Source organism: Numenius arquata, chromosome 1, assembly GCF_964106895.1.
Source record: "Numenius arquata chromosome 1, bNumArq3.hap1.1, whole genome shotgun sequence".
NCBI lineage: Eukaryota > Metazoa > Chordata > Aves > Charadriiformes > Scolopacidae > Numenius > Numenius arquata.
Window position 1 is genome coordinate 26,147,258 of NC_133576.1, and position 15,991 is coordinate 26,163,248.

At 46.3% G+C, this 15,991-nt stretch overlaps 1 protein-coding gene across 1 annotated transcript; it reads right to left on the reverse strand.

The window, feature by feature from the left end:
* Window positions 1–1,544: 1,544 nt before the first annotated feature.
* Window positions 1,545–15,764, reverse strand: GJA5 (gap junction protein alpha 5). Its single transcript, XM_074158385.1, has 2 exons — window positions 14,896–15,764; window positions 1,545–4,458 (listed from the first exon to the last, which is right to left on the reverse strand). Exon 2 carries the CDS (start codon window positions 4,404–4,406, stop codon window positions 3,297–3,299), a length of 1,110 nt encoding a protein of 369 aa, XP_074014486.1. The 5' UTR covers window positions 4,407–4,458; window positions 14,896–15,764; the 3' UTR covers window positions 1,545–3,296.
* Window positions 15,765–15,991: the final 227 nt, after the last annotated feature.

Here is a 15,991-nt window from a genome sequence, read left to right on the forward strand (position 1 = left end):
CTTGACAGTGGATTCCAAGAATCGCAAGTTTATGGTCTGTCAGCTAGTGCAAACATCCATCCATCAATATTCCCCACTTGTTATAGCTAGAAGACAGAACCAGGGAGGCATTAAGAAATGAGTGGCAGAGAGAGATTATCTGCTTTGATGCATGCATTCACTAGGCCGGGAGACAGAGAGCTGGGATAGTTGCACTCCTGTGGTCTCAAAGACCTACAAAACACTACCTGTGAACACGTGTAGGTTGTAGAGGTCTGAAATTGCATAGAGGAGATCCTTATCCTTGGTTTTTGGCTACACCTTGCTCTCCAGCAGAGACACAACCCTTCTGAGTGCCTGTAGCGCAGAGGTTTGAAAGTTTGGGGTATTGCTTATTATTAACCAAGAATAATTTATTAAACAAGGCCTGGGTTAGTGCTTGAGTGTCCCTAAGAAACAGCAATATCACTCAATAGCCAAGTTTCCCAAGGGGAGTCGTCTGTTGTGAATATGCTTTAATAAACTCCTGATTTACTCATTGCATATCTCTCGCAGCAAGTGGCACCCTAAGGGACAGGCATACTCAGGGCTGTGCACATGCCAGTGAAAAACCCCAGGTCTGTGGGACTAATCCTGCCTCCTTGCTGCATTGTGTGGCTGTGGGTGCTCAGGGGACATCTTCTTTTCCGGGCTGAATACCCCTGAACCAAGGCTCCTTTCATCTTAAATGGCCCCTGCAGCTTCTAACACAGATAAAGATCTTTGATCTGGTGTCCTCATCAAATTCCAGTTTCATTCTTTATGCCCCCTCTCAGGATCCTTGCTGGGACCCAGTATTTTACTGGTCTCCAGCTTCTCATCCTGCGGAGTCCCACAGGATGGGAGATTGTGTGGAGAAAGGAAGGAAGGGCACTTCCTTTGAGTGGACAGGGGGATCCAGGGTCAGAAGGAGGGAGCCTGTGAAAGTCAGAAAGTGGGAGCAAGGCATGAAGTTCAGAGGAGAGGCATCAGCTGGGAGAAGAAGGGGTATTCTTTGGTCTGGACAACTACATCTTAAGAGAGCTGGGTACCCACAGGAACTCTATGCAGAGATGGTTGGCAGTGGATTCTCAATGTCTCTCTAGACCTTGCCTCTTAAAAAGCCTTTCAAGGCGCTATTACTGCATTGACAATCAATCAGATGCTCAGGGGAGAGGTTTTGCTACCCTTTTCCTGCTGAGTTGGCCTCTCCGGGTGCAGAGGTGTGCTAGGGGATGCAAGGAGGGAGTGTTTCTGTCAAAAGGGTGTGGAAGTTCTTCTCTCAGTCCAGCTCTTCCCAGTGTTCCTTGGTGTAATGCAGAGGCAAGCAGGAGAGCTGGAGGGGGTTTCTGTTAGCCAGTCAATCAATCATTTCCCAATGTTTATTATTTATCCCCCTGGCCGAGCCCTCCCCTCATCCCTGCCACTCTGGGCAATGGGAATTTTTGTGATCTCTGAGCAGCAGAGGCTGGCGGGCAGCCTGATCCATGCTAGCAGCTCATTCTCAGCCACGTGAGAGGAGAAACATCAACAAAGAGAGATGGAGTTAGAACTTTATTAGGAGAAACCTAGGCACGATTGACTAAAATCTCATGTTAAGGAGAGCACACAGGTCTTGTCAGGATTAAAAAATACACGTATATAAAAAACCTTACAAACAAAAAACCGGTTTCCCCCTCTGTGTGAGTATGTATGTATGTATGTATATGTACAGGGAACTGTACCAAAGCTAACTACGTATCAGGAGCAAGGATTCACAGTCCCTTTCAGCGTCCCCTAAGAGAGGGAATGGCTCAGTCCCCTCATAAGCTGGTCCCAGGCCATTCACTCACGCAGTGCAGTGTTGGGAAGCTGTGGTCCATGTCTGAAAGGGCAGTGCACGGGAAACAACAGGGAGAAGCTTAGCTCTGTTTAGCAATTCTCTTTAAAAGAGGGGTGTCAGCTCTGCAGTGAGAAAATGTATCTGGAGTGGGAGCTGCCTACAGACCTCACCCACCGGATGCACTGTGCAGTGTTGGACCCCGATGGCTGCTCTGAGAGGCTACAGTGGTGGAAAGAGCTGGTCCATGGGTGGTTTCTTATGCCATACGTTCTAGGGATGGACTGGAAATGAAGATGACCTGATGGCAGAACAGGGTCTTGCTGTGAGGGCAAATATCTTGGCTTGCACTGGCTGGCAGGCTTGAGAGAGCAGCCAAGAGCTGAATGATGCGCAGGACCTGGAGAGGACTCTTGCTCCTTGCAAAAGATGCTGAAGTGTTTTGGTAGGTTAGTGAGAGAAGACACAGGCCGTACCTCTTCTGCAGATAAACAGAGGATGTTTTTTTCTCTCAAGTTGGCAGCTGGCAGCACCCTTTCAGCAGCATTCATGTTGCTTGAAAAATGAGTTTTAAAAGGGGAAAAACCACTTCAATTCTACACAGTAATTCCTCCTTTTTTACTAGTAGGATATTTGTTCTCACAGGAGAGTCTCTATTTCTGTTAATGGATGTCTTGCTTAGAATTGATGACATAAGTATCTTGGGAAAATTCCCTAGTCTTCATCAACTGGTCGTCTAAGCGATATCCCCGGGCCCCGGGGCCAGTCTGCTGCGCTGACTTAGGAATGAGGAAAGGATTCCAATATTAGACATGAGGCAGCTGTGCGTGGGGGACCACGGATGTCCTTATCTATGGGGAAGAGTTATTTACACAGTGTCAAAAAATTCAAGTAGGATTTATTATATAGGTAAACTAGTATAAAATATCTGGGCTCAGGTAGAGAAAGGGAGGGTTAGAAAGAGAGAGAACAAAGCAGATGAGTCTTTCTTTCAGAAAGCCTACCAGTGTGTTTCTACTCCCTGCAGGTGGGAGAAGCTTCAGCTCAGTACAGTTGCCAAGCTGCTATAGCAAATGTTGAACAGACACCAAAGAAGATGCAAGGGGGTTGAGATTCAGTCCGTCTGTTGAGAACAGTGTCACAGTGGATACCTGCTGGGCAGCCTCAGGACTCTGCTGACCTGTGCTCTACCAGGCTAAGGATGATGAGTCTCCAGACCATGTGGGTCCCATGATGAAAATAGGGCTGAGGGCTTCCCATCTGGATATTGGTGCCTCTCTTCAGTGCATGTCTCCCAGTGGCTGCCCCTGCCTTAAGTTGTGAGAGGTGCTGTCTGCAATATAACAATGGTGTTCACTGAAAAAGGAGCAAGAGGGTGTTAAAACAGAGAGAGGTTAGTGGCAAGAGTTTGGAGTCCACTTTGCAGAAGTTTTACTAAGCGCTGAGACTGCTTCTTCTCCTCATCCTTCCTGGGGACAGGTCACACAGACAAATCATCTGACCTCGCCTTGCTGCTGGCACGGCTGGTCTTGCTGAACCGGCGTTTTTCATTGAAGTAGTTCTCGGGGAAGGCGGGTGCCGTGCATTCATTGGCCACCTCCGGACTCTCCGCGTAGCTGGACTTAATGAAGGGCCCTTCACCAGCAGCATCCTCCTGGCCATGGACCCTCTCGGTGGCGAAGTTGGCAGTGTTCTGCTGGGAGGCCATCTTGTTGCTGAAGGGGCTGATGAACTTCCCATTGGGACTTGACAAGCACTGGTTAAAATCTGGTGGAGGAGTGTACATCTGGGCTCTTTCTACTTGTGGGGCAGACTCCAGTCTGCCAGGGGCTGTGCTGGGGCTGGGTTTGTAAGATCGGGAGCATCTCTCCTTGGCCTTCTTCCAGCCCAAGTGGTACAATTCGGCCAGACTGAGGAACAGGGAGAGCACTGCCACAGCCAGCATGAAGACGATGAACACGTTCTTCTCTGTGGGACGGGAAACGTAGCAGTTGACGGGGTGGGGGCAAGGTGCCCGCTGGCAGATATACAGGGTCTCCAGGAAGATCCCGTATAAGATGTACTGTCCCACGATGAAGGCCACTTCCATAGCAGTGCGAATCAAAATGCTATAGACGTAGGTGTTCAGTAGACTGCCCCTGAGTATGATTTTGCCTCCCGATTCATCCCAGCAAGACAGCTCAGCCTTCTCTGCCACCGAGCACTTCTGCTGGTAGTATGTGTCACCATTGTTTTTCATCTCCTGGGCCTCTATTTCTGCCTCCTTCATCTTCCTCTTTTCTTCCATGCGCACTGTGTGCATCGCATGGCCCATATACACCAGAGATGGGGTGGAGACAAAGATGATCTGGAGGACCCAGAACCGGACATGGGAGATGGGGAAAGCCTTGTCATAGCAGACGTTCTCGCAGCCAGGCTGCTGGGTGTCGCACATGAAGTCAGACTGCTCATCCCCCCAGGAGGACTCAGCTGCTGTACCCAGCACCAGCATCCGGAAGATGAAGAGCACGGTCAACCAGACTTTCCCCACCACTGTGGAGTGTTTGTGAACCTCCTCAAGAAACTCTCCCAGGAAACTCCAGTCTCCCATTTCCGCTCACCAGAGGAGTGAGAAGTCTTGAACGGAGAATCGGATGCAGCCTCTGTGGGAGAAAATAGAAGAAAGTGGTTCTAAGGAGGGTTAGGAAATGCCCAACTGGGAATGCATGGAATGAAATTATTTGTTTTTTGTCAAAGGAAATGTTTTGATTTGACCCGAAATGAATGAGATCTGGTTTGCTGAAAACTTTGTTTCATATCCACTGAAAACAATGTGTTGGGGTTTGGTTTTTTTGATTCAGCTACTGAAACAAAAAGTGAGCTTTTTTGCATAACCCAACTACAACCTGTTAAATGGGCTGCCAAAACCTTGAGGGTGAGACTGAGTTTTTCTTGGTTCAGGAGGTCCTTTCACTGCAGTCTGCATATTGCATCTTCCGTGGGCTGTGTAATTAAAGCAGTATTCATCTGTCTGCAAACTGCTCTCTGGGGTATCCTTAGTGGGCTGATCCCCTGGGAGACAAGACTGGAGTCTACAGCTTGGTCTGAGTGGTGCCTTGGCACTTTCCTGTGTCGCCTTTGTGTGATACCTGCACTGGCACCCGGAATGCGAAGCGCTCACAGCTCTGGGCTTCGTTTCTGAGCTCGATGTCGCCACTGAAAGAAATGCAGAGAAGAACTTCCTTGTTGCTCACCAGCCCCTTGCCCATAGGTTTTGCTTCGGTTTTGCTGTGTCACCGGTTGCCAGTGTTTCATTTAAAGCTGCAAATGTTTTGGGGAGTGTAAAGACTTCGGTGAGCTGTGCCAGTCCTGTGAACCTAGCCTGCTGCCATCCTGTCACACTGCTCTGAGGGGGAACTGCTGCCAAACATAAATGGTGGATCTTGCTCCTTCCTCTTTGTGTAAGCTCTTAGACAAAATTCACAGTTTGAATGACACAGGCCAAGAAAAAAGCCTGCTTTGAAATACCTCCCAAGGACCAGTGGCTCCTGGGAACTGCTGGTTGCTAAGTGGTCTGATGAGAGGAAAGGTTTGGTGCGCTGGTAGTAAAATTGCAACGTGAGGGTGTAGGACAGCCTGCTTCAGTTTTGTTTCTGACTCTGACAGATTGTTTCTGGCCAGCTCACTTAACCCCCTGGATAAAAAGAGACCGATGGGTTTAATCCATCTTTTGTAGGACTCTGTGGGAGTGCTTGAGCAATCATTTGATCCAGTTACACTCACCAAGCTTACCTTCCCAGGATACTGCAAAGCTCTCCCTTGTGTGCGAGTTAAGGGCTAGGTGCTATAAAGTGTGCAGTATTACATTGGAGATAACGTTCTCCCACAGTCACTCTTCTTGAAAATATCCTTTTAATAAATAAATGAAAAAACTTAATCATCTTAATGAAATATTAAAAGCACTAGACAAGGTAAATCCCAAAGCCATAGGGACCAAAAGTGTTAAGTCTCCTACTTTATTGTCTCTTGTCTTGTCTTTAAGAGCCAGTTATTTTTACTGTACAAAGAACGTCTGTGGAGAGTAGACACTGTTAAACGCTGAGAATTTACTGCAGCAATATTGTGCAGATTTGCTGTGAGCAAAAGCTAGAGAATGGAGATGCTTGTTGAGGGAATGTCCCCTCCTCTGGTTATGTACGTGATATAACTTAATGTAGCCCAGAACTGGAGGAGCAGTAACACAGAAAATCAGCTGGTCTTTCTGACTCCTCTCTATCTGCACTGGTAAAAACTGGCAAATCTGCAGGTCTGTCTTACCTTCTGAAATGGCTTTGGTGCAGTTACTGTGTTCTGGAGAATCAGCATATGGCTTCGTTCTCTGGGCACCAGGGGATTACGTACAGGCAGATAAATCAGTGATGTGAAATATTTACAGACAGTTGCATTGAAATAAGGATTTTTGATATTTGCTTTTTTTTCCCCCCAGAGTGCAGACAAGGAAACCAGCTACCTGAAATTCACTGTACGGGAACATCCAAGACAATATGGTATAGCACAACTGTACGAGTGGAATGTAACTTCCAAGACAACATGAACAATGGTGCGTGTCCTCGTTTTTCTATGTGTTGTTTGCAGGTGCCCCTCTTACACCTGCTGTTGCTAGTTGACAGCTGCTTTTCATTGATTCACCTGCATTGTTGGGGTAAAAATGAGCACAGTTCTCTTTTGCTGTGCCACGGATGAGTTTTCCTTCCCGCCACATACGCATGCAATCACAGGCTGAGCACCTCTTCCCACCAGCTCTACCATATGCAGGTAGTTTGGGGTTTTGGTATGGCTTGTTTTCCTCAGGGGAGGGATACCTATACATTGGCAAATCGTAAAAATCAACATGTACAGAACACGAAGTTGGCAAACACAAGTGCAAGAGGAGTCCAGAAATAAAAAATGTTATGGGATGTGAGAATGGCAGGAATTTACCTGCCTTAGACATGCACAATATTTTCCAAAAGGAAGTAAATCAGAAGGATCAAAGGCTGGTAACCGTGAGGCTTAGGGTAGATATTAGGGTCGTTCCTTCTACCCTTCCTGCTGGCTGCTCCTCTGCACGGGCTGTTTGAAGGAGGGGCTACCTGAAGAGCTGAATGTCTCCTGCTTCAGCCCCACAGAGAGCCAGGTGGCTGCTGCAAGGGGGTAAGTGGCAACAGGAAAATGGGTGTTTGATAGCGAGAGAAGGGGTTTCCCTCCTTGTGCAGTGTTTTTGGCTTAGATGTTTTTTAGTTATTTGCAAGCTGTTCTTGCAATGCCAGTCCAAGGGCCTCCTAGATCAGAAGAGAGCATCTAGCACTCTGCTGCCAGCAAGCAAAGAAGGATTGTTGTCGCCTCCTGACAACTTTTCCTGGCTATGCAGGGCTGCCTCTGACCTAGCCTTTCTCCTCTGGGCTTTACTATTCTTGGGAATTTTCCATATAGTTTCCTTTCCTCATTCCCAGACTACCACTGTCCCCGTATGCTTTGACCTCTCAGCGTGTGAGCATCTGCGGCCTTTTATATTCCCAGTTTGGACCCAATTGAACAAATCTTGTCTCACTCTGGTGTAACTCGGCGAAAAACAAGTCTGGGTATCTTCGAGGGGTCTCAACACCTGATAGCAGACTGTCTTGACAGCGGAGTCATGCATATTCATGCAGAGCTGTGGGCTGTGCCACTGCCCGGCCGTGCTTTTGGCTGTCAGTTTTCTGCTGGATCAACAAAGGAGCTGTGCGCAGTCATGGGATCTCGGCACCGGGAAACGTGTATGTGACAAAGACCAGTGCAGCCTGGCACAAACCCAGCGACGTGGCCGTCCCAGCTTAATCATCACCTGGAACACTATTAAAGCTGGGGAAAATTGAATATCACACCACAGGCCAGGCATGGAGTCTGCCCAGCTCCAGGCTGCCTTGTGACTGCCAAATTCCATGATAAAAATACCCCAGCAGGGACGGCACCTGCCAGTACTCCAGGCTGGCTTAGCCTCAGGCTGCCCTCCACCATCCTTTTTTTGTGCTACCTTTTTCAGAAGGGGAAGGGGAAGGGAAGCGTCCATCGCTCTCAGAGCAGTTTTGCCCATCTTTTCTCGTGATGCTGCACACTCTGAACAACAGTCGAGCATTTTGCATTGCTGCCGCTTGCTCCGGCCGGTGCGCTTATTCTGGATGGACCAGCTGGGGCTTTGGGGAACAGTTAGGAAATTCACACCGAAGAGGCAGGAGGACTGCTCCTGAGCAGTCCCTTTCTTTATATGAGTTTATTTCCCCTGGAATTTTTAAGAAGAAAGTTTTCCCCTCTTTACAAGACAGGAGAGACTATCAGCAGTGATATAAATAGCTGAGCTTGTCACTTCACGCTAACTTTTCCCACAAGGAAGGTGACAGGAGGTCGCCATCTCTGCAGGATGTTTCTAAAATAAAGTGGAGAGCCTGATTATGACACCGTTTCTGCTCTCCCTCGCTGGGCTCACCTCTCCCCCTTGGCAGGTCCCAGGCGCATGGAGAGGCTCTCCAAGGAAGGCTCCTTTCTGTGGGGGAAGTGTGGCTCCCAGGGAGGGGGAAACTAACAAAGCCAAAGCCATTGTATTTTTGTGTGTGATTTGCTCAATTGGATACAAATGTGTATATCTGATAGTTAATGAGATGTCCCAATGAACTAGAAGGCTGGGGGCCAAGATGTCGTGAAGAGGCTCACACGCCAGACACAGGGCTATGTGTGAAGGCCATGCAGCAAGTCCATCCCCTCTGAGCTCCCAAATGGGGAGGACAGCCATCTCCTTTAGGTACTGGGCACATGAGAAGTGACGGCCCCATGCAGTGGGGCACCCAGGCCAGCTGTGGCACGGTCAGTGCCTGGGAATTGCTTGTGGCCTTCCTTCATCCAGCTGTGTCACCTCAAAGCAGGTCCAGGTGAGTGTGTGGCACAAGAGGTAGCTACTGTGGGGGTATGAGGGCAGAGATCTTTTCCCCTGTGTTGAAAACTGTCAGGCTGCAGCCAGACGCAGGTGGTCCCCACACTGCAAAACTGTGCTGTTCACACCTGTAGGCACTTAGGAAGGACATTTCCAGTGCTGCACTGGGGGTTAGTTAATGCTGCTTTGCTATACAGCTGTACGTTTTACTGAAGGATCTCCATCCCCCTGTTAGCAGTAGTCCAGACCCACAGCATCCCAACGCAGTACAGATGCTGTCATTTTTATCTTGCAGATGGTGATCACTGGGGTACAGAAAGCGGAAACTGCTTGTTCAAGGTCACTGTGTTAGCAGCAGTCTGAGGACAGAGCTCAGGGGTTGTGACTTGCAAACTGGTGTCCTGTTTTCTGTGCAGCCCTACCTCTTAGACTTGGTGATAGTGACACAACACTGCTTCTACAGCGCAAGAACATCTGCTTCTACAGACCACAGCTCTTCTCTCCCTGCCCCGGGACAACATTGTCTTGGTGACCTGAAAGAGATCCCTCTCATGCTACCCTTCTATAGCAGGTACACCTGGCAGAACCAGAGGTTCTCTCTTTTTTTTCGTACTTTTTCTAAGAGACAAACATCCTGTTATTGCTGGCAGAGCCCACAGCTCAGTGCCCAAAAGGAAGAAGCAGCCTTTCTTTTCAATGTACATATACAGTGCTCCTTTGTTGCCAGGTCAGGATGCATTCTGGGGGCACGTGGCTTACAACATTAAAAGATGAATAAAGTTAGAAATGCATTGTCCATCGTGGTTGCGATGCTTTGCATTCCAGAGGCTTTTCATAGCCTTGTGACATAGATTGATGCTACAGCCCACCTCAGCAGGTACCTTTTTGTTCACTGTTTACTGACATTGGCTCCTTCATACAATAGACAAGCAACGACCTATTAGGAATTTTTGTCCAAGCGCCATCTCTCTGGCTTCATATATGCATGCATGTGCTTATGGTAAATTTCTGCCTGAAATAGGCCAGTTCTTTAGCCAAATTTATAATTCTGATCTGTGTGTTGATCTGGACTAAATAGGTTTGTACTTTATACTTAAAAAAAAAAAAAATCTGACGTGTTTGCATAGATTCCTTTCTAGTTCCTTGGGTTCAAAGACCTGTGCTGAACCAGTATCAGGGAAAGTGACTTTGACTCCAGTGCTCAAATCTCACCGGAGAGGCAGAGCTTTGTGTTAACAGCTCCTGTCCTAGAAGACAGACATCCAATGTTTCTCAACTCTCTACTCCTCCTGAGTTCACTGCAATTTCTGGAAGGGTCATACTGGTGTCCAGACCACTGGCCCTGCTTGCAGTTGCAGACAGCTTGTTATTCCTTGATGAGGTGTGCTTTCCCCCTCCTCTCCAAATGTGGAAAATCTCAGAGTTCACAAAAAAGAGAGTGGGTGAGAAGATAAGGGAGTTGAATGACCTGTCACCTCCTGAACACACACACAACCCTGATGCACACAGAGACACAGGCAGAGGGAAATCACTCAACACCTCCAAGTGTATACATCAGGGATGTGTTACACACACAGATGACAGTATTATGTAGAATATTTTCATCTGAAGTGATGATGGAAGCTGCAGACTCACAGTTAGCTGAATTTTTATTATTTGTCTATCTAGGACATCTAATGCTATTTCCACACACACCTACTTCCCCCCCTGGCCCTGGCCAGGGTCAATTTGTGCTTTCATATATCCAAATATCAGGGCCAAGCTCTACCTGATGTAGATGCAGGAGACTAACAACAGAAAAGACCTTCAACTCAGATGAGTCAAGCTGAGGAATGAATTTGTCCTATTGTGTTTGAAAAGCCCGCATCAAATAGTTAATATGATAGCAGTACCCAGGCTTACACTTAGCACGCAGGGAGCACCCTCTAGTTCCCTTGGGATTCTCTCTCTTTGCCTTAAAGAAACGTGGGTCCTTAGAGAGCCCAACGAATGTGATAAAATTGGACTTGGGATAAGCTAAGTGAAGGCTCACATGTACTTTTTGCTAGAAAAAAATATAATTTCTCTCTGTGATGTAAATGCTGCAAAGAGGCTAATGGATATTACTCAACTTACTCCTTAAACTAACAGGATGAAGACCATCCAGTTCAGGATTACAGAGCTTGGCGTTCTTTCCAGTTTCTTTATCTTTGCAGGGAGAAGCTAACCTATATGAATTTGCAGATGATGCTAAATTGGGCAGTGCTGTATACAGGAGAGGGGACAGTCAAACAGGGCAGTTTTTTCTCTGGAAAACAGAAACATGCTGAGAAATTTGGGGGCTGCTGTAGTAAAGCTGTTCCTGAGTTCTGCTGAGAGAAGCTGATCTTAAGCACTGCTTAGTCAGTGGGGGGAGGCTCGTATAAGGAGATGTGGCAGTGATGGCAGGCATCACATTGAGTCCAACATAGCAGCGAAAAACCTGCCCGTGTGTTTTTAGGCTGGTTCATAGACAGCATGAGCTGCAACTTGTTATAGTGTTGAAATAAAACAGACTAGAGAAGTAATGGGAGAAGGAGAGTGCTCTCATTCAGACTTTTCCCATCCTTTCTTCCCTCCTCTCCCCTGAGTGTATCCCTGCCTATCACTTCCCAATTGGTCTCCTATAGGCAAGCTTTCCCCCCTATCCCACTGCAGAGCCTTGCCTCAGCGTTTTGGCAGTTTTGAACACTTAACTCTCTACAGCACCCAGATTGCTAATGCTTTCAGATTTAGAAAAGGGAAATTTTAAGTTAATATCTACTTCCCACTTAGTATTACCTTGTCAAATCTCATTTCTTCCTTCTTTCCAAATATCCATAAGATTCTCTTCACACTCCAGCCTCATTGCTGTATCCTTGCCTCAAGTATTTAATTTCTCATTCAGGATGAAGTCTGGCTATAGCTTGTGAGCGGATTATTTTATGTTCTCGGTGTATGTACATATATATTTGCAACACACACACACACCCCCTTTTAAAAATAACTAATATTAAATTTGTAAAACCAAGCAGTAGCGAGTTAGGAAATGCTAGAGTTACTGTTCTCAGTACTCTTAATTCAATCTCTTTGTGCCTGTGCCTCATAGCTGAGTCTTTAACCACATCCTCACATTGTCACCTCATTCTTTGCACAGGATGCCTGCCTTGTTCTGTGCCAGCCTGGCTGGGGCTTTCTTGAACGGCAGCTATTCAATGTTTTGTTTTCTCCTTATTGTTCAGTGGGTGGCCTGTGCCTCATTTACTGTACATTATTAAAGACCAGTTCTAAAGACAGAATTATTAGTTTCCTCATGGGTTTTTCTATGGCTTTCATCACAACAGTATCTGATTGTTTCACAATTATTAATTTGCTTATTTTCATTACCAACTTGAGGTGATGAGATATAGTATTAGACCAACTTTACAGCTGAGGAACTAAGGCATTGAGAGATTAAGATAAAAAGTGTTCATTAATTTTGGAAGCTCTTTGGCGATGTTGCTAATCTGTTTGGGTTTTTTTTCAGTGCATTTAGCACTAAATAACATATGTTCAAAGCAGAGCTCTGTCTGGTTAATGCTGGAGTGGGAGAGCTTATCACTTCCACCAGTTGGACTACATCTAGAAGTCAGATATCCAGAAGATGAGAGACACCATTGAGGGGGCATTTGTGAAGAAACGTGGCTTAAGTGATTTGCCCCATCGTGACAGAGGAAATCGGAGTAAGAAGCAAGAATTAACTCCAGTCCTCTTGGATAGCTTTATCTGATTCTAAACTGGAGTTTTTCTCACATCCCACTATTCCCTCCCTTCTTCACCAGGCATCTGAATGCAGCCGAAGACCCTGGAGCTCTGCCGCAGCCTTGCCAGACCGCTTCACTTCCCGAGCGACCCTGTGCCCTGACCAAGGCGTCTGTCGGCTTTTCTGCTTCTAAAAGAGAGGAGTTTCGTATGGAGATTCTCAACCATTCTCAAGGCATGCCCGTAATGACAAAGATAATGAAGTAAGATGGAAATGTAAGTGTAAACCCCTTAGTTCTTATATTATAAACCACTGACCTCTCTTTAAAGATACACTAGAGAGACTAAGAAGCATGTATTTCTATGCTCATCACTTATTGTGTGGTGTGAATATTTCTTTGTTTCAGGAAAGAGCTGGCATGCTAGAGATCCTCTGTTGCTTATCAATAGCCATAAAATTAATTTTTTCCTCCTCTTCATGAATTCTTAGCCCAAAGATTGAAGTTTCTCTGGTGCCTCCTGGGAACTATTTCTAATTTTAAGCCTCTGTCCTCGTGCCTCATACAACAGCACCCGAGGTGTGGAGTAGTCTCTGAAATGTGCTCCCTAATGACATGGTATAGTGCTGAATTACTCATTCCTTCTCGTCTATTTTCAACGCTGCGAGATAAGTCAGAAAACAAGGGCAAACATGCAGAATGTGTGAAATCTGTCTGAAGGTCAAAAAATAAAGAGACGCTAGGGTATGAAGTCCTGTATTTTCTGGCAAGGTTTAAATTTTTCATATGAAGGCCCATGATACTAAAATATTGTGATAATATATACTGATGAGTGGAAAAAAACCAACAACCCCAAATAGTTATAGTAGCAGGAATACTTAACATAGTTCCCAAGTGACCAGAGCCTGATGAGTATTTTAAACCCTGAAGCCTCAGGAATTCTCCTAAACTACTCTTCTGCTCCCAAGGAAAGGGGGAAAAAAGTTAGTAATCTACACTCTTCTCAGAGTGGAATTTGAAATGACCAGAAAATGCAGATTTTTTTGGCTTCTAGTGCAAATACCGAATACTGTGAAGCTTCTGAATAACAGTATAAACCGCTCCTAGCTGCACACATATATTACATGCATTCTTTAGTTCTTTAAGCCTTAAAGAGAGACTCACATAGGCAGCAATAGGGAAAACTTGTCACAGTTACTGCTTCACAAAGGTATTTTGACAGGTTTATTAGCATGGAGGAAGAGTTCAACAATTAAGACTTATCCAGCCCATCACTTTTTAGCTGAGGTTTGTCCAGAAATGCTACTTACATGGTCCTCTGATGGCTTTTATGATAGTTCAGAGGCACTGCCTCAGTTTACTGGAGCTCTTAAAATCAGACTGCCACAAAGCTCATGAGACATGACAAATGGCCAGTAAAATGACCCTTTAGGAAATGAAAAGAGCCACCACATATCAGAGGTGGCAATTAGCAGGCAACCTTTATACTCATTCTGATTGCCTCTTTCCAGATGGATGTTTAGGGGTACTGTGTTTTCAAGCTGGGCTATTCTTTGAAACATGCTGTGGCAATACTACGAATATTAAATTATGGAAATGTAATTGAATGACTATTCCAAGTACAAAAAGGGGGAAAAAAGTTAGGAAGGCAAATAAAAAGAAGTAGCAGCTGCTAGTGGAAGAGGGCGTTTGTGCCTCTAGGTCTACGTGCCTCTTTGCTGAGGCTGCCCTGGGCAGTGTCGGGATGGAGAAGAAAGGCATTCCTCCCGCAGCGCGCGCAGTACGGGTGACTGGGAGATACGAGCAAGCCACTTCTCTACATTTGAGTTATGTTCCCAGGCTCCATGTCACAGACCAGCCAGGACGCAGTATTCTCAAGGACAAGAAACTGCAATATTTTGAAACCTTCCTGCGCGCTTCGGCTTATAGGCGGTTCACGCAGACACTTGATAAAGTGTTTATATCCTGACAGCCTCTCATAGGTAAGAGTTCACCCTTCACCACCCTCCCCAGAGCAGCCTGACAGCATGCTGAAATGGGATCCGACAAAAACTGCAATTTGCACATTATACTGTCTGAGGATACTTGGGGCTCTTATCCTGCTTTCCCGGGTGTTGAAATCTATCAGTATTCATGTTCATTGCAGGGAGGCTTCCTCATAATTTCTGTAGCTGTCTGTGGCAAAAAGAGTTTAATTTTTAAAATGTCCCCATTCTAAAATGTCCCTATCTTGTTACTAGTGGGAATTTTTTGGAGAGAGATTGAAAGAAAAAGTAAATTTCTTAAGTTATTTTTGGCCATCCTTCTCCTGCTTCACCAAGTCCTTCTCTCCCCTCATGCTGTTTTCCCCTTGAGTGTAACAGCTTGATCTGCCATCGATGCTTCTGCAGTTCTGTTATTTCCCCCTCATGGTTACTTACCTGATTTCCAGTATCTTGTCTTCTGTCTCCTTTCCTTGCTTTAGCACTTTTCCTTTCTGTAGTTGGGTTGGACTCCTATCTTCTTCTCAGTTGCTTGGTTTTATTCCTTTAATATGGTTCTCTCTCTCTTCCTCTCTTTTTCTCCACCCCCTTTCTGTGTCACTTTCTGTCTTCCCCACTGCCTCTCTGCCTTTCCCCCTCTTCTTTCTTCACCTACTTTTCTTGTCTCTCCCACCCCCTCCAACTTAATCTTTCTATTTTCAAACCTAGTTTCCTGTTGTTTTTCCTTTAAAGACCATGAATCTCATTCCTCCCTCTCCATTCTCGGCCTCTCCCTGTGCCACCCTCCCCATGCCGACATGCACTCACTGCCGGCTTCGTGTTGTCCCTTCCCGTTGCCGCTACTGCTGTTCCTCACACCTCCTCCCCCAGATAACATGTCATGATCTAAGCCTTCCTTAAACATAAAGAGACAGGGTTGCCCCACAGTTACACCAGGCACACCTTGGGAAGCATTTTCCATGCGTGACATCAACGAAGGACAGTTTTCTGACTTGTTCAAGCTTAATCTGGCAACGCAGAGTTCTTGTAGAACCTCTTCAAATAACATAGGACTTGATCTAGTGGCTTGGACTAGGGGCCCAGCACAGCTGCAGCCTTGTCCCAAAGGGCACCTGATGCTTCCCAGTAGGGGTTTACAGACCCTCTTACTGAAAAAGAGCGAATAACCTGCCTGCCAGGAGAGGGGTTTTTTGACACACCACCTCCCTGGGCACACAGTCTGATGCATGAGTATTTGGGCCTTTCTAATAAATGCTTTTGGCACATCAAGTGTCTGAAGATCTTGTATTTTATGTATGTGTCAAGTTGAGCCTCTGACTCCTGCACATCAGGCCCCAGAGAGGAAGATGAATCAGAGATGCCTTCTGGCTTTGATAAAGGCTGGTCTCAAAGAACCAGTGTCAAGAGAGGGAGATTTGCACAGAAGACTCTGCTATCCTGAGAACTGGCTTGCTGTGCACAAGCTTTGGCTGGTGTCCCTCCAGCAATCCTTCCTGGGGTAGATGTCTCCCATCCACAACATAATTGCCCAGTG